Below are 17,141 nucleotides of genomic sequence, written 5' to 3'. Positions count from 1 at the left end.
ACAGTCTCACCTGGAGGGGCCCTGTCAGTTGCTCAGTTGGAAGGGTGTGTCTCTGGTGCTGCCTGTCTGGAAGCTGTGTCCCTGAAAGGCACCCTTACATTTGGATTTCCTCATTCGGCTCCCCACCCACCCACCCAGAGCACACTCACTACAGTCACTTTGCTATGGATACTGGGGGGCCACTTGTGACCTTTAACCAGAGCAGAAGGAGGCAGGCACCGGGCAGGGAAGAGTCCCGGCTAGGTAGGGGTTAGCCTCCCCTGCGGTTTCTCATGATTTCTCTCTTGAAGGGTCTTCAAGGACAGCGAGGCCTCACGGGCCCGACCGGAGACAAGGGAGAGCCGGTAAGAAGAGGACCGAAGAGCTGGCTGAGGGGAAGATGGAGGGATGCCTTCTTTTGAAATCCTCAGCCACTCAGCCCTGACCTAGAAGGGCTGACAGCTTCAGAAGAAAGAGCGTCACTCCACTCTGGTTGATGGAGCTGAGTGTCTATGTGCCCTTTCATCCCGAGAGCGAGCACATACAGCTCCGGCCCCAGACACCATTGCCAGGGGTCCCTCTCTTTCCCTCTGTATGCCTGGTCCTCCCTACCTCACTCTGGGCCTCCTTTCCCTGCTCTGCTCCCAGGGCTCTGGTGAGCCTCGGGCTGGCTTGTATCTAGCCAGGAGATCCTGGGCCTGGGAAATGGTCCAGGGTAGTAGCTGGACCCTGGTGGGTGGCCACTTGCTGAATCGTAGGGCCAGGCATTCAGGCTCAGGTCACTCTCTCACACGGAAGAGGTAGCAGAAATGTTGAGGACTGATGCGTCATCATGTCTGCCTTCCTTTGCAGGGTCCTCCAGGACAGCCTGGCTACCCAGGTGCCATGGGCCCCCCGGGACTGCCTGTAAGTAAGAGGACTCTGACTGTAGGGGTACTCGGAGGTACAGGCCGCTGGTGAGAACAGGCCCAGGCAGGGTGTCCCTCCACTGGGTTCCTCCTTTTCCAGCTTTCAGTCTCCGCCATGCCATCCACGTTCCCCTTCTCCACCTTGACCCCCTGGGTAACATGGCTTGCCCCCACCATTACGATGGAGGGCAGGAAGGGGACGCTCTCAGAACCCACTCGGAGTCCCGGGCTCAGAAGGAACTGAGATTTGCTTCCCGAGGGTTTTTGGGAGAGTGAGGGAGGCACATGAGAAGTGCCAGCGATGACACGGGTGCCCTCAAGGGCGGGTGTCCCACTTTCCAGTGTGGGCCACAGTGGTGGGTGGGAGGCCCCGCTGGCCACTACTGCCTTTTCCCTCCTGTTCCCTGCTTTGGTGCCCTCGGCCTTCAAGTGCCAGTCTGGGTGCCAGCCGCAGCCCCACGTCTTGTGTTAGCACCACAGGCAGGGCCGCAGAGCTAATTCTGTTGTCGCTTGTCAGGGCATCAAGGGAGAGCGAGGCTACACGGGCCCTGCGGGAGAGAAGGGGGAGTCGGTAAGTGACAGTACGAATCTGAGGGGGGGAGGAAGGGCTCCAGACGGGGCGCCCCGCGAGCCACCACCTTCACCAACAGTGCTGGAGATTTCCCTTCGAGGAGGAGCCTCTGACCCCTGCTGCCCCTGCCCCACAGAGTCACTCCAGCTGTGTCTCTGCACACAGCGCTGGTGGCTGCGGAGGCGGAGGAGGCAGAGGCAGTGAGGAGATCCCAGCAGGCTTCTTGCAGAGAAGGCAACTGTGGAGGGGAAGGGCCCACTCAGCTGGCAGAGTTCCCCTCTCCTGCCAAATCGGGGCCAGCAGCCTTTTTTTTTCCTCCCCTATTGAGGCCACCTTCGTGGGGGTCCCACACTGAATGCAGGAGCTGGGGACAGCTAGCACCTGAGGTCACAGGCCCCTCAGTAACAGGACCCACCCAGGATCCTGCAGCCTGCTGGGGGGCTAGTGTGTGTGTGGGTGGGTGTGTGTGTGTGTGTGTGTGTGTGTGTGTGAGTCTGGCCTGGAGCCCAGGAACCCTCACATCTGGGACCTGCCAAGCTAAAGCTGGGGCCTTAACCTCCCACCCCTCACGAACGTCAGTGAGGCCTCATGGGACTCCGCCAACTCCGTCACGCTTCTGTCCTTCAACAAGATTGTCTCCTGGGCATGCTGGGCGCTGCCAGTTTTTCTGAGGGTTCTGAGTAGAGCAGAGCAGACCCTGGGTGCCTCGCCCTGCGGCGGGAAACAGATAAAACACAGATAGATAGATGGAAACGGCGAGAGCTGAGACCCCGGAGTGTGCAGAGGAGGGGGGAGCGGGGCTGGGGTTGTATGAGCGTGCTGTGTGAAAGAGGGACGGGGAGGTCCTCAGGACTCTCGGAGCCTGAGTTCTGAACGGCGGTGGAAGGAGCTATACTGTGTCCATACAGAGACAGGGGTCACGGTGGGGCCTGGCAGGGACAGGCCTAGCAGAGAGCTAGGCCCTCCCTAAGGGTTCGGGAGACACTGAAGGGGGATTGGTGGTGGGCATTCCAGATAGAGGGAATGAACAGCAGTCTTCACTAAGCAAAACACAGCAGAGAGAGCGGGGTCGGGGGGGGGGGGCGGGGAGCAGGAAAGGGTGGTTGGTGACAGATTACAGGATGCCTGCAAATCCAGCATGAGTAGATTCGCCTCACTCATTAGACGGAGGGGAGCCATGGAAGGCTTTTGAGCGAGAGGGTGACATAGCTGCTCTTTCTGTGCCTAAGAAACAGAGAGCAGCTGTTATTTGTTGGCCAGACGGATGGATTGACCAGAGGGCTAGCCTAGCAGGATCTGTCAGCAGGCTTGCTCCAGGTGGAGAGGACACTCCCTCCACGCGCCCTGCCCACCCCCGGGCCTCATTCCTCATGTTTCTGAGTGACTGATTCTCCTCCTTTGAGTCCCCAGGGCCCACCAGGATCTGAAGGCCTCCCAGGTCCCCAAGGTCCAGCGGTGAGTTAGCGAGCCAGCAAGCGAATAGGGCACGGGGATGTAGAGGGGTGCCTCCTGGCCTCTCCCTGTGCCCTGAGAACAGGGAGACCAGTTTCAACTGCGTTCTTTCCTGTGGTGACAGGGTCCCCGAGGAGAGAGAGGCCCCCAGGGGAGCTCTGGGGAGAAAGGTGACCAGGTGAGCGATGCCTGGGGGGCGCTGAAGGGGCTGGTTGCTACTCACCCTCCCCCCCTCCTACCCAGATCCTCACCTACTGGCCATCTGGTTGGGTAGGTGGGAGAACAGAGCCTGTGGACCCGAGGCTAGCCCGCCTGTTCCTCTTTCCACCTGAGTGGCCAGGCAGGGGTGAGCTCCTCACTTTTTCTCCTAGGGATTTCAAGGCCAGCCAGGCTTTCCAGGACCACCGGTGAGTAAAGACCCAGAAGACCCCTGTAATGTGGTCCCATTGGGAGGAGCAGGCCTGGCCAGGCCTGATGGAATGAAGCTGAGGTAGGAGAGACAGTCTAGGTGGCCATGATAGATTCTAGGAGCCAGACCTGAAGAGCAGCGCCCCATGGGTAGCCACAGAGGGTCAGACAGATAGATGGAACACAAACGGAAGGAAGGGAGAAGGAGCCCTACTTTTATTCATGCTCTCTTCTTTGTTGATTCAGGGTCCCCCAGGATTCCCAGGCAAAGCTGGAGCCCCTGGCCCACCTGGCCCCCAAGCAGAAAAGGTGAGCAGAACCCCACATCTGCCAAAGCCCCAGGTCTGAGCCATGCAGCTCTTGTGAGTCTGTCCAGGCCCTCAGGAAATCCACGGACAAGTCCATTGCTTTAAGGCTGGGCTGTCCAACCAGTGTCTCCACGGACGACCTGGCTCTCCTAACCCTCCCAGTACCCTCTGGAAGCCTCTGAGTAGCTTGGGCTCCCATTTGCCAGGAAGAGTGGCAAAAGAAAGGCACGGGAGTGGTGGATGTGGGTAACTGGACAGTGACAGGCCAGCTTCTGCTGGCCTCGTTTCTCAAGAGGAAGCAGAGCGGGCAAAGGAGCCAAGGGAAAGGAGGAAACCAGGATCCCTTGAACGGGGGCACAGCTGGAGAAGGAGTGTGCCTCTCTCCAAGGGCCCAGAAGACGCAGGGGTCACCTGTAACTTTGTAATAAGTCAGTGATAGCAGCCTCGGAGCTCCACCAGTGGCTGACTGGGAGTCTGCCTTCATAAGCTGGACGCACTGCTCTGCCGTGGTTTGGAGGTGATGTCCCTGTCTCAGAAGATGCTGGGGCTCCCTTGTGCTCTGGGTGGGAGGCATCAGAGACCCGCTGAAGCTTGATTTCCAAGCATTTGGATGGAGGAGCGGTCCACGGGGAGCTGTGATGATCTGTAGTGAGAAAAAAAAAAAATTAGTTGGGAGACCCAAAAAGGTAGAGAGCCACCCAGGGCTCAAAGAGTCTCAGCATCAGAGCTGAGTGTCCAATAGGGAGAGACAAGTCCCTCTGCTGCCCCTGACACACACAGCCACCACCCCCTTCCCCTGCTGAAGCTAGTACCCATCAGACATAGGTGGATCCATGGTGGCTGTCAGCTCCCCCTCATGCCTTCCCTATGAAGGATGGAAGTGGCAGTCAAGACATGCTTAGGTTGATCATTGCAGAGAATCCCAAACTGCTGGGTGGAGGCGCGCCATTGCGACTCTCAGTGGGGCTCGCATTGGCTAGAACTGTGCTGACCCCTCCTGGCAGACAGTGGTATTGCAATACCCCGGCTCTGCCTTGTAGCTGTGTCCTCTCCCTTTCCTGCAGCTCCTGCTGCACTGATCCAGGGCAGTGCCTCTCCCCTGCCCAAGGAAAGCAGCAACCTTTCCTTAAACACATTAGCTTCCAATCCACGAGGACTGGAAGTTCTCACCACTGCCCTGCTTTGGGCTTTCAGTGGCTGCCGAGGGACTATGGCTGTGTTTGCAGGTCATTTTACAGTCCCCGAGCCTTTGATTAGACAAAAAGTTCATATAAAACCTCTTATAAAATAGACATGCGGCCAGGCACGGTGGCACATGCCTGTGATCCCAGCACTCGGGGAGGCAGAGGCAGGATGAGTTCAAGGCCAGCTTGGGCTACAAAGTGAGTCCAGGGCAGCCAAGGCTACACAGAGAAACCCTGTCTCAAACAAACAAGCCCTCAAAACAAAACAAACAAAACCAGACATATGTAAAGAGGCTCTGGATAAGACCTGGAAGAAGGTTCTGGAGTCCTATCCTCTGGGCCAGAAGCCTACTTCATGCTCGGAGCTTCAAGGCTCTCCCCAGCAACTCCCGGGGTGCTCAGAAGTGACTTCAAAACCACCGGTCTGTTTCTTGGCAAACTGCAGCGTGTTCTTCAGGGCCCCTCCCAGTCACGGGCCACCTCCCCAGCCTCCTCTCCCAATCCAGCTGCTACAAGGCCCTGACCCCCAGGTCAGGCGGGCGCGTGACCACTGCCAAGTCTTTCTCTAGCCTCCTCCTGCCACCGCGCGCGTCCTTTGGAGCCCATCCTCTGGTGACACTCCTGGGACATTTTCCCCTGAACTCTGGCCACCATGGGCCTCCAACCCCCTATCCTTGAGCTCCACAGCTCCATCCTTGAAGGGCGGATGGAGCTGAGAAGGGCGTGGTCTAAGCAAGCTCTCGCTCCCCATAAAGCAGTGAGGAAAAAGCGACCTCGGAGGATAATGGCATAAGTTCTCAGAAAGACAGCACGTGGAATACATCAGTTAGGCCAGGACAGCACTGGGGCCAGAAACCAAATGTCCTGACTTGCAGGGGTCCCCAGCACCCTTGGCTGGCCCTGACTTCATTGGGTGTTCTGGTTTCAGGGTAGTGAAGGGATTCGAGGTCCATCAGGCTTGCCTGGTTCCCCTGGGCCGCCAGGTCCCCCTGGGATTCAGGTGAGTGTGTGCCCTCTGGGCCTGCCGGGGATGGGGGATTTAGAGTACCCATGTGAGTGTACCCATGTGTGGTAAGGGTGTGAGCTGGGTAAGAGGTAGAGAGCCATGAGGCTGGGTCAGACTTCCCTCTTGCTAAGCCGTAGCGTAACATTCAGAACTGCCTCCCTCCTATGTGCAGGGCCCCGCCGGGCTGGACGGACTGGATGGGAAGGACGGCAAGCCCGGCCTGAGGGTAAGCTGGGGCTGGGGTGGGAGGCAGGAAGCTCCCTCCTGATGAACGAGCTGAGGAGTTGCCCTTTCGTCAGGGCAACTGACGAAATCCAAGTCTTCCCTTGCGGGGATCTTCTTCTCTTCCGGCATCAAGACTCCCCCAGTCTCTCACTCCTCCTAATAGACTTAGCCAGGTTCAATTCCTATCCTTAACCAGAAGAAAGAAGACCAAGGCCCACAAGGGGCCCATTCGCAGTCCCCAGCGGCCAAACCAGTCTGAGATTTTTTTTTCCCTTCTGCCTTGCATGATGTACATTGGGAGACTCTGGGAGGGAGAGAAGGTGGGGGATGAATTGGGACAAGGCTGAACCAAACTGACCCAATGTTCTCATCTCTCTCCCTAGGGGGACCCAGGTCCTGCTGGCCCTCCCGGACTCATGGGACCCCCGGTAAGTTGAGCTGCAGGAAGGAGCTGGGAACTCTGAGCCTCCTCCAGTAATCCTTATGGCTTCCATGACCTCACCTTATGACTGCAATAGACTCCATTGATTTAGCCTGAGCAGGAAGGTAGAGGTAAGAGGAAGATCAACTCCCTGCTTTTCCTTCCAGGGTTTCAAGGGGAAAACAGGGCATCCCGGCCTCCCTGGGCCTAAGGTAAGGGGGACTTCCTGTCAAACAGGCTTCCCTATTCTCTTCAGTCCCAATGCCAGGGAGACATGGCAGCCCAGCCGGGGTTTAGGGTGCCTCCCGACCCCTGGCTGAGATGTTACCCCAGCATCCTAGCTTCCTGAGGCCACTTAGGGCCTGGCAGACGGGGTCAAGACTCTGCTACCTACCACCTGAAGTATGCCAGAGGCCCTGTGGCCAAAACCAGGGCAAGGTGGCGGAGCACCCTTGATCCGGGGTCAACATGCGGTAGAGATACCTAGTGCCACTGTCCCCTCCTCCTTTTAGGGTGACTGTGGGAAACCAGGTCCCCCTGGCAGCAGCGGCCGGCCAGGTGCAGAGGTAAGGACTGGGGTTCTTCGCTTGATGCTGTGACACAGCCTCGGCCTCCACTAAGCTCAGGAATGTAGCCTCTTCCTTTCTCTTGGGGACACAGCGGCCGCCCTCTCTCCTTGGCCTTCTGACGTGAAATCTCACCCCACACTGCCCATCTTGACCCTTCTCCATCTTGACAGTTATAACTGGTCCCCTCTCTTCCTAGAGAGGCACAAACCGGACAACCACCCAAAAGGCAGGTCTGGAAGACTAGAGTCTAAAATTCAGAGCTCTGTCCAGCCCTCTGTCCCACGGCTCCTCGCCACCAGCCACAACTCTGCTCAGCCCTCTCCTGCACAGCGGCACACATGTGCGGGTCAGTCCGTTTCTGGGTCACCTTTTTCTTTCTCTGCTCCTGCAGGGTGAGCCCGGCGCCATGGGACCCCAGGGACGACCAGGACCCCCAGGGCATATTGTGAGTTTAAACTGCTTTTGTCCCTTCTTCTGTGGGTGCCACTGGGGGGATGGGATGAGCTGGTCAGTGGCCACAGGAGCTTCCCTAACCATACAGCGATGTGGGGGGCTTTCCACTCCTCTAATGGAGTGGTTTTTTTTTGCTTTTCACCACTTCTTGAGTTCTCTGGGCACATTCAAATTTGCTTACCAGGCACAAGTCATTCAGTTAGTCGATAAGTAACTATTGACCATCTGCTCCAAATCAGGGCCACAGCACGGAGCCAGAGAGTCAAGGGCTCTTATCTCACAGGACCTCCCGGCAGGCACGGCAGACAAGCGAATGAAAGGTTCAAGGGATGAGGTGGTGTTACAGGAAAGAACTGGGAGCGAGCTTTAAGGGCAGAGGTTCTCAACAAGTGGGTCATGACCCCTTTGTGGGGGTCAAATATCAGCCATCCTGCCTATCAGATAGTTACATTACGATTCACGACAGTAACAAAATTACAGTTATGAAGTAGCAACGAAAATAATTTTATGGCCCGGGGCACGAGGAACTGTAGGAAAGGGTCGCAGCCTCAGGCGACTGAGCTGAGGCCTGAAGGAAGGGAGGAGCCAGCTGCTGAACAGCCTAGAAGAGTCCCACGGCAAAAGGGACGCCAGTACATTGAACCAAAAGCAGGCAGGAGCTTGGCGTGTCTGAGGGACCTCAAAAAGACTGGGCATGAGGGGTAGCTTGAGAGGTGCTTGAAGGACCAGAAAAACTGAACTTCGAAAAAGATGGCTCAGGGGCACGTTAGGAGCCTGGAGCAGGCATGCCTGGGAAGGTCTGTCAGGGCGGGTAGGTGGGTGGATGGTGGGAAGGGAGAGGGAACAGAGGGCTCGGGGGATCTGGGACGTACTCAGTGGTGGACGGCTTGCTCCCCTGGTCTGAAGCGAGGGAGGGCTGAGTGGTAGAAAGAGAGGAGCCAAGACGTTGGGCTGGGCAACTGGGTGGGCAGTTGCTGTTTTCACTGTTAGGGTGAATTGGAGAGAGTGTTTATTAAGCAATATCGCATTTCCCCACCCACTTTTCTCATCAGTGATACAAACGACTACCAGTTGGTGCCTCTGATCGGTGTGACGGCACCAAGCTGATAGGGCTCCAGAGAAAGCGAATCCACTTATGTGCTAGAATAGCACGGCTGTATTACTTTCAGGAGGCATTTGGGGGACATTAAAAGTAGTTCATGACAAAATAAGGGGGGAACTCTCTGGTCCCCAGTTTTATGTATCTCATGGAGTTCAGAGGCCCAGTTCTGGGAACCCCTGGTCTCTCCTCCCCACATCCCCTTCACAGTAAGTATGAAAGAGGCACACACCGAATGATGGCCTCAGTAGTGGGGGAGGACCTCCTGGGCTCCTCCTGTCACTGCCCTGTCCAGCCCAGGCCCCCTGCTGTGTACTGGTCCCACTGATGAACATTCCCACCCCAGGAGTCTTCCGTGAACAGGAACCACGGACCAGAACGTTCTGGGCAGGGCTGTGCTCCGCAAAATAGCTGGGTGCTCTTGGGTTCCGAGAAGGTGTCACCCTGAGGAGGGAGGTGACCTCTGGACGGTGGGCATTTCACATACAGCCCCACCCAGCAGTGTCAGGAAGGGACGTCCCTGGGGGCTGGTGTGTCGTTGCTCTCCGGGGTCAGGAGCCACAGAGCTTTTCCCGTGTGGACGTCCGCCGCACAGATCTCACCGCTCTGTGATATCGCAAAGGACTTTAGAGGTGGCGGGAGTCCCTTCTGTGGCTATGGGAAGTAGGGGACATGGTCTCTGGTACATATGACCCCTGTTGTGCAGACCTCCCCGCCCCCGCCCCTAGGGCAGTAGGACGCTGGGCTGCCTTTAGGAAGCATGGGTCTCCGCAGATAGCCAGGCTAGTGGTTCGTTCTTCTCGCCTGCCTCTGGCCTCAGCCTCTCACAAGCCTGGGGCGCACCACTCAGCGAGCGCTGGGCACAGGGTCCGGTGCGTTCAGTCCCTCCCCACCTCTGCTCTGAACCCAGAGCTCCTGGTAGAAGTTCAAGTGTAGGAAGGCCGGATTTCAGGAAGAGAACAAGGCCAGTGCACTGTAGGAATGAATACTCCTGGCGCCTATACCGGCCTCCAGCCTGGGTTTCTTCTTAAAGACCTTTTCTTGGCTTGACTCTCCTCTCCTTAGGGACCACAAGGGTCTCCAGGCCAGCCCGGTCCACCTGGGATCTCCACCATGGTGAGTGACTTTCTCCTACTTACTTCCTCAAGGAATATTTATTGCTCCCCCTCTCCCCCTGGGCAACACCAAAGGGATGGAGAATGACTTGTTTTTGTCCCCCTCCTTCTCGGCCATCAGCCTCTCATCTCTCCTAAGTATTTCCCTTCTGGGATGAGGCAAAGGGCTTAAGAGGTAGCTCAAGGCCATCCTAGGGCCTACACCACAGGTACAGGCCATCTGCCCCTGTGGGGCCTGGCCCCTGGAACACGGTGAGGGGCCTGCCTCTGGCTTTGTGGGTCTGGCTCCTCCTCCTCTGCACTGATCTTCATCCTGTTGTTTAGGGCCTGAAAGGAGATCGAGGATCCCCTGGAGAAAGGGGCTTGGCAGGCGTCCCAGGCCAGCCTGGCACACCCGGACACCCTGGCCCCCCGGTAAGACTCCAGCCCGGGGGAAAGGTTCATTTGGCTTTGCACAGCACACCTGGGGTCTGTAGAGAAGGCGAGGCTGTTAGCATGGCAGGGGAGCGGCCGGAGGCCCACATCTGTGGATTGTATTATATCGAAAAGGACAAGCCCTACAAGCCAGCTCTGAGCCAGCTGCATACAAGGTCACGGCCTCTGAGGACACACCATCAACCTCAGGCAGATCCCTTAATGAGGTGTCAGAAGGAGAAGCCTTAATCCATGTATTGCCCCTGCCCCTGGCCCCGGCCTAGTAGAGCTTCTCAGTAACTAAAGTCTTTGAAAAAACGGCAGGAACCAGAAATGCAGTGCTATTAGTGTAACTTTCTGAGCTCCTCAGAAGCCAGACTTGCTCTCAGCCCGTTTAGCATTCAGAGCGATGCTATATTGGTCGCCGACTGTGCCAGAGTGAGCCTTAGCTTAGGCTGGGTGTGTGTTTTGTCTTAATGTGTTCTGCAACACTATTTGGAGGTGCAATTGTCTCTGGGCTTTCAGTTGAGGAAATGAGGGTTCGGTGTGGCTGCGCTGATTGCTCTGAGTCACACAGCTAGTATATGGAAGAGCTGCGACTTGATCCCCAGCCTGCTCCACTGCAAATTTTGCAACCCCGTAGGCAACCTGCAAAGCTTCCCTGTCTACTCTCCAGAGCTCTAGACAGGCAAACGGCATGAAGTGGAGCTGATTGCTTGTCTCAGGGATGTAAAGTTTCTGGGAAGCCAAGGGAAGGGGGCTCAGGTCTCCATGACAGGGCATTTCCCACCAGCCAGACTTTCTTCCAGGGCACAGTAACAAACTAGGGCTGGTAGTCCCCAATGAGATGGATGGTTCCAGTCATGTAGGCATGGTCACTGGGCCCATTTCCCAGGGGGTCAGGGAACGCTGCCCACTGTCCCTGAGGACATCCCCCCTTCCAGGCTCCCTCCCTACCCACAGACTCAGGAGCTGGCAGGGCCCTGGATGTGTCTACCCGTTGTCCTGCTATCACAGATTTCCCTTCGGCAGCAGCCCACCAGAAGGGACTGGGCTGGGGCCCAGGGCTGGACAGCTTCTGCTGTGGTGTCATGGGGAAGGAAGGAGGTTAGCTTGTCCTAGCCCTTCTCGCTGAGAACAAGAGGCTCACAGTTCACGTGGGTCCTTCAGCGAGCACTGAATGCACTCTCAAAGCCAGGGAACGCATACAGTTCTCAAGAAAAGGCACCTTGCTCTAGCTCAGGCAGGCGGTGGGGTCAGGGGTGGGAGTTGCAGGATCAGGGCTTCTCTATGGGATGGTGGGAAAGAGAGCCGAGCCCGGTAGGGTGTGAGGCCGGTGAGGCTGTGTTCGGTGACCACTCACTATGTTTCCAATGCCCTCAGGGTGAACCTGGTTCAGACGGTGCTGCTGGCAAAGAGGTATCGCTGTGCTCCTTCTCCTTGATTCTTGGCATTCCTTCTTGATCCTCATCTTGTTCTATTCCTCAGTCCCTCTAAAATAAGCACCACCCCCATGGGCTATCTCCTACAGAAACTATACCCATACAGTTTCCATCAGGAAACTCAACTGGCCAGGCATGGTGGGGCACGCCTTTATAATGCCAGCACTCAGGGAGGCAGAAGCAGGCAGATCGCTATGAGTTCGAGACCAGCCTGGTCTACATTGTGAGTCCAGGTCAGCTAAGGCTACACAGAGAAATTGTGTCTTGAAAAACCAAACAAAAACAAAAAGCTCTGGCTGGTTGAAAATATCAAGGGAAAAACTGCAGGTGTACTGAGTATATACAGGCTTTTAAATTTTATTTTGAGACTTTGTACCCAGGCTGGATTGGAACTGTATAGCTTAAACTGGCCCCAAACTTATGATCCTGCTACTTCAGCCTCCCTAGCTCGTAGCTGTGCACCGCCACTCTTGACTCACTTTTTTTTTTTTTTTTTCTTATCATTATTCCCTAAGCAATACAGTATGACAAGTCTTTGCAGCATTTACCCAGTGGTAGCTATTGTTAAGTAGTTTAGAGATGCTGGAGAGCACGCAGACAGGTACGTGTAGGCTATAGCCAAGTGTCACACCATTTTACAAATGGGATTTGAGACACACTTGGGGATCCCGGATCCGGTCCCCTACAGCTACCAAGTGCCATTTACATGCAAGAAGCTGGTATCTCTGGTTGGCCTAATGGAATTAGGAGACCCTGCTTCTAAGTCAGAAAGAGATCATAAAGGTAACAAACTCCAAACAAAGGCTCCCCGGGGCCCAGCTCCTTCCAGGCCCTCTGCTGTTTCAGACTGGCCTTCCCATTCTGACTTCTTGTCACATCTGTTCATCTGTGGTGAGGGACCAGGCCAACGCTATCAAACAAGGCCATGCCCCAGGGGACAGCATCGTCCCTCCCAGCTGTCAGCCCTCTGGTCAGCAGGGAAGCTGTCATCCTTTCTCACACAGCCCAGCTGGACACAACCAGGATCTTAGGGTGGGAGGAGGAGGGTTTTCCCACTGCGCATGGCCCCTCCCCATCCTGGTGAAGCTGCCTAGACTTACCCCCGAACTCCTGCTTTCTTACAGGGACCTCCCGGAAAGCAGGGGCTGCATGGACCTCCAGGCCCAAAGGTCAGCAGGCACTGGCTGGGTTTGGGAAAAGGAACTCCAAGCTGTGACTGTAGCCACGCAGGAGGCCTATGGTGGCCAATGGGTGGGAAGAGGAGATGTGACCCCACCTGGGACTGTCCCATCTGTGGCTCAGGGAGTGGGAGTCTCTTGAATCCCCTAATCATTGCCCGCTCTGGCTCACCCCAGGGCCTCTGGTTGGTCTGGGGTAAATGGGAGTCGCTGAACAATGATGTGCCCTGTGCCTAGTCACACTGACACTAGAGTTCGGCAAGTTAGGAAAAAGATAGCGTGGTGGGACCCCAGCAGGGGCTCCTGACTCTAACTGGAGGCCAGGAAGGAAGGCTGCATAAAGGGCAGGAGTACTCCAGCAGCCGAGAGTAGAGGGGTACTCGTTAGGGTGCTGAGGCTGGGGAGGGTGTTCAGGGGGCACAGCCCTCAACCAGAGGGCAACAGGCAGCTAGAGCTGGTAAGATGAGGCTGAGGACAGTGAATGGTCCTGGGCAGGGAAGGAGCCCTTCCTCCCAAGGGCATGTGGGAGCCATGAGCATTTCCCAGCTAAGAGTGATGCAAGCACTGCCTTCTGGAAGCATTGCCCTGGGAGGTGGTGAGGCAGGAAGTCCTGCCACAGCCCAGGACTTCTGGGCACCCGTGGAAGGGGCAGGCTGTTGACACATGTGACATGGACTTAGAAACAGCTGGTAATGCTGTACTGAGACTTCTTGTCCTCCTAGGGTGACCCAGGACCTGCAGGACAGAAGGGCCAAGCAGGAGAGAGGGGAAGATCCGGCATGCCCGGGGGTCCCGGCAAGAGCGGTTCCATGGGACCTGTTGGGCCACCAGGTCCTGCAGGAGAGAGAGGCCACCCTGGGTCCCCAGGGCCTGCAGGGAGCCCTGGGTTGCCTGGGTTGCCAGGCTCCATGGTAAGCGGAGGCCAGCAGACACAGACGGGCACCATCCCGTGGGGCAGGGTCATGGTCACTTTAGAAATTCCTGCTGACAGGCTGCAGGAAAGAGCTTGACAGGTCAGCTCCCAGTTCTTCATGGGGAGGGGGGAGCTACAGGTGTGTCCCCACGACAATCCGCACTTCAGCAAAGATGTGTTACATCATTTCAGGGTGGGTAGCACTTTCGATTAAGACTCTGCGGGAGGCTCCCAGGACCTTTGCCCTCCTCCCCATCCTTTATTTCTGGAAATCAAGTCTATTCACTGGGCAAGTGCCAAGTTTGGACATGTAATTGAGGCCAGGTTTCTTTTCTTCCCTCAGGGAGACATGGTGAATTATGATGACATCAAGAGGTTCATCAGACAAGAGATCATTAAAATGTTTGATGGTAATTGGCAGCCGGCTGGGTGGCAGTGGGCAAGGCTTGCCCTTCCCAGCCACTTCTTCACCCGGCCCTGCCTGCCTTTTCCTTAAAGCTTCAGGGTCCTCCCCCTCCCGCCCCTCCCACTTACAGACAGCAGGGTGACGGGCATATGCTCACCTATCCATCAGACCTTCCTTGTCACCTGCTCTGCTCTGAGATAAATCTCCTCTCTTCTGCCCTCCTGATCCCCCGCTTGAGCAAAGGAGGCTAAGAAAGCCAATTCCAAACGAGCCCGCGTGGAGGGCGCTCTGAGGAGAGGGGGTAGAAGGTGCTGCTGTGGCGCATCTGAAGTCTTCTTTCCTGCCTGTGTGCTCTGGCCTGGGCGGAGCATGGATGCTGAGCATCCCGCTTGGGAAGGAGATCTGTCTGGACCATATTCCCAAGCTGGTGGTGAACCAGGGGTGGTGGTTAGGGAAAAGAGATGCCAAGGTCAGATCTGTGCTTCTGAAAGATGTGCATGGGCAGGCACACGGAGGCCATAGTACCAGACCTCCTTCGGGAGACCAGCCAGTACCCCCCATCCTGATACCCCACCAAAGGCTGGCTGGCCCGTGCTGGTGGCGTGCCTGCTGTAGCTGTGGCCACTCCCAGTGCCTGGCCACGCAGTGACCTGGCCTTCATGTTTGCTTGCAGAGAGGATGGCTTACTACACCTCCAGGATGCAGTTCCCCATGGAAGTGGTAGCAGCTCCAGGCCGGCCAGGGCCTCCTGGGAAGGATGGCGCTCCAGGCCGGCCAGGTGCTCCAGGATCACCTGGGCTCCCTGGTCAGATTGGCCGAGAAGGACGCCAGGGTTTGCCGGGAATGAGAGGTAGCTTACCTTCTGGGTTCTCCAGGGTGCCGGTCATATGCGCCTCTCTGGGGGCTGATTGTTGTGGATGTGGTATGCTGTAGTGTGTGTGTGTGTGTGTGTGTGTGTGTGTGTGTGTGTGTGTGTGGTCATCCACTCAGCTGTCATTTTTCTGTTTTAGGACAGGACTTAACGTCATTTCTTTTGTCTCAGGATTGCCTGGTACCAAAGGTGAAAAGGGAGACATTGGTGTTGGCATTGCAGGAGAAAATGGTCTCCCCGGACCTCCGGGTAGGAGAACCCAGTCTTTGAGACCATGAATTCAGAACAGCAGAGCCCACACCCCAGCACCCACATTTCCTTATGACAACATAATCGAATATAACCCCAAACAATGCCAGCCTAATTACTACTTACTGAAATGCTCCCAATTCAAGATATGTGCTGGGGCTGAAAGGGAAGAGTGGAGAGAGGCTGAGTCTCCACCTCTGTCCTAAGCCAGGCTTGCAGTGTGGTAGAGATTGCATGCATAGGGACCTGAACCCCAAATCCAAGGCCTGTTTGGCATCCTTCTGGCCCTGTGATGTTGATGAGGTCCCTTAAGCCCTCAGAGTCATTCTCCAAGATGGTCAGAAAGTTGAGAGTGGCTAACACCTGATGGCCTAGCTCTGAGGCCCAGCTTACTTACCGCATGGATATTACCCACGTGACTTTCTGAGCCTGGACCATTTCCCCAGAACAGTTCTGTGGATACAATGATGAATGTATGAATTAAATGCTCTTGGCCCTTTCTGGTACCCAGATGTTCCCAAAGAACACTAGCCAGAGGTGTGGTGTCCTTGTGACATCAACGCGAGGAGCAGGCAGGTCTCACGAAAGCATACTTCATCCTGGCAAATGTGCATGAAATGAAGGCGTCATTTGTTGCAACCATTGTCTCTTCTCGTCACCTGGGTCTCCTGATTTCTGTTCTGTGGCTCTTCTCTCTTTAGGTCCTCAAGGACCTCCAGGTTATGGCAAGATGGGAGCAACCGGGCCAATGGGCCAGCAAGGCATTCCTGGCATTCCCGGCCCCCCAGGTCCCATGGGCCAGCCAGGGAAGGCTGGCCACTGCAACCCCTCAGACTGCTTTGGGGCCATGCCAATGGAGCAGCAGTACCCACCCATGAAGAACATGAAGGGGCCTTTTGGCTGAAACCACTACCTGTGCTGGGATGAAGGACTCCATTAGGAACAAACAGCCAAAGCGTACGGGACTCGGATGGGTTGTGAATGTTTGTGCTATTCTTGTGTTTGTTGTTGTTGCTGCTGTTAATATTTTTTTTAACAATAAAGAAACAAAACTATTTGTAACCCCACTTCCATGGGGTTCCCCCGGTGCTGCAACTGCATCTTCTCTATCATTTGGTTCCAGGATTATGAAAGGGTGTGTCTCTCAAGGCCTTGGCCAGCCTGCAGGTTTGTGTTGTGTGCTACTCCACACAGGCTGCTCACGTGCCCTGCTCCCTCTCCAGGCACCCCCAGGGCACACTTGCCTTGTTAGTGAAGAGGAACTAGCTCAGAAGTGAACCAAAAACAGGTTTGGAGCCCCACAGTGTCCTGCTCAGAAAGGCTGCTCCCTATTTGCTTCCCAAATGAACCCAGTATTTGCAGTATTGGGTACACCATTCTCCTCTGTGTGACCTAAAGCTGAACCAGCTTGCACCTGGGGGGGTGGCACCCAGAGCTGGGGTGTCATCCACCTGGACACGGCGCCACTCGTGCAGGCACTTCTCAGCGCTCCAGTAATTTCATGACTAGAAAACCCGCACAGACAGGAGGGAAGATAGCTTCCGCCCCTGCCTTGGCAACCAGGGGGTGGTCCTCTGGGAAATAAGATGGAACCTCCAGCCTGTGCCCACGCCGGGCTCTGTCACCAACTTTCCAGCTTCAGGCAGAGACTTTTTTAAGACTTCAAATAGTGCCTTTTGTTACTCAGAGGTGTGTGGTGTACGTCTCAGGCTGGGCCTTCAGAAATAGCAGGGGTTAGAGCACTGAGAAGGGGTCCCAGGCAAGCCTTGATTAGATCTGAGCTTGTGACCCACCAAGTCCACTGGGGGCTCTCCATCTGCTGTGCCCTCCATATGTAAAAGGGACAGGAAGAAAAGAAGAAGACAATGAATTGAATATTATAGGAACGAGCTGTCTCCAGCGTCTTTCTTCTCTGCTCCTCAGATCACGGGTCCTGATGGGCTGGCTGCCCTGGGAGGAAGCAACAGGGC

The 17,141-nt window shown here is 56.0% G+C and overlaps 1 protein-coding gene across 6 annotated transcripts in view; it reads left to right on the top strand.

The window, feature by feature from the left end:
- Col16a1 (collagen type XVI alpha 1 chain) overlaps positions 1–16,266 on the top strand; it is a 50,722-nt gene extending 34,456 nt beyond the window's left edge. For all 6 annotated transcript variants that reach the window (XM_060379476.1, XM_021636636.2, XM_021636627.2 and 3 more), the window contains 22 exons: positions 291–344; positions 832–885; positions 1,405–1,458; positions 2,869–2,913; positions 3,035–3,088; positions 3,282–3,317; positions 3,565–3,627; positions 5,739–5,810; positions 5,989–6,042; positions 6,425–6,469; positions 6,630–6,674; positions 6,975–7,028; positions 7,423–7,476; positions 9,649–9,699; positions 10,023–10,112; positions 11,496–11,531; positions 12,679–12,723; positions 13,455–13,643; positions 13,989–14,055; positions 14,725–14,901; positions 15,094–15,171; positions 15,873–16,266. In XM_060379476.1, coding sequence (XP_060235459.1) covers positions 291–344; positions 832–885; positions 1,405–1,458; positions 2,869–2,913; positions 3,035–3,088; positions 3,282–3,317; positions 3,565–3,627; positions 5,739–5,810; positions 5,989–6,042; positions 6,425–6,469; positions 6,630–6,674; positions 6,975–7,028; positions 7,423–7,476; positions 9,649–9,699; positions 10,023–10,112; positions 11,496–11,531; positions 12,679–12,723; positions 13,455–13,643; positions 13,989–14,055; positions 14,725–14,901; positions 15,094–15,171; positions 15,873–16,075 — 1,620 coding nt within the window. In that variant the 3' untranslated portion in view covers positions 16,076–16,266. The remainder of the gene's footprint in view (positions 1–290; positions 345–831; positions 886–1,404; positions 1,459–2,868; positions 2,914–3,034; positions 3,089–3,281; positions 3,318–3,564; positions 3,628–5,738; positions 5,811–5,988; positions 6,043–6,424; positions 6,470–6,629; positions 6,675–6,974; positions 7,029–7,422; positions 7,477–9,648; positions 9,700–10,022; positions 10,113–11,495; positions 11,532–12,678; positions 12,724–13,454; positions 13,644–13,988; positions 14,056–14,724; positions 14,902–15,093; positions 15,172–15,872) is intronic.
- Positions 16,267–17,141: the final 875 nt, after the last annotated feature.

This window comes from Meriones unguiculatus, chromosome 3 (assembly GCF_030254825.1).
Source record: "Meriones unguiculatus strain TT.TT164.6M chromosome 3, Bangor_MerUng_6.1, whole genome shotgun sequence".
In the NCBI taxonomy this organism is placed as follows: Eukaryota; Metazoa; Chordata; class Mammalia; order Rodentia; family Muridae; genus Meriones; species Meriones unguiculatus.
This window is presented reverse-complemented; position numbering and strand designations above follow the sequence as displayed.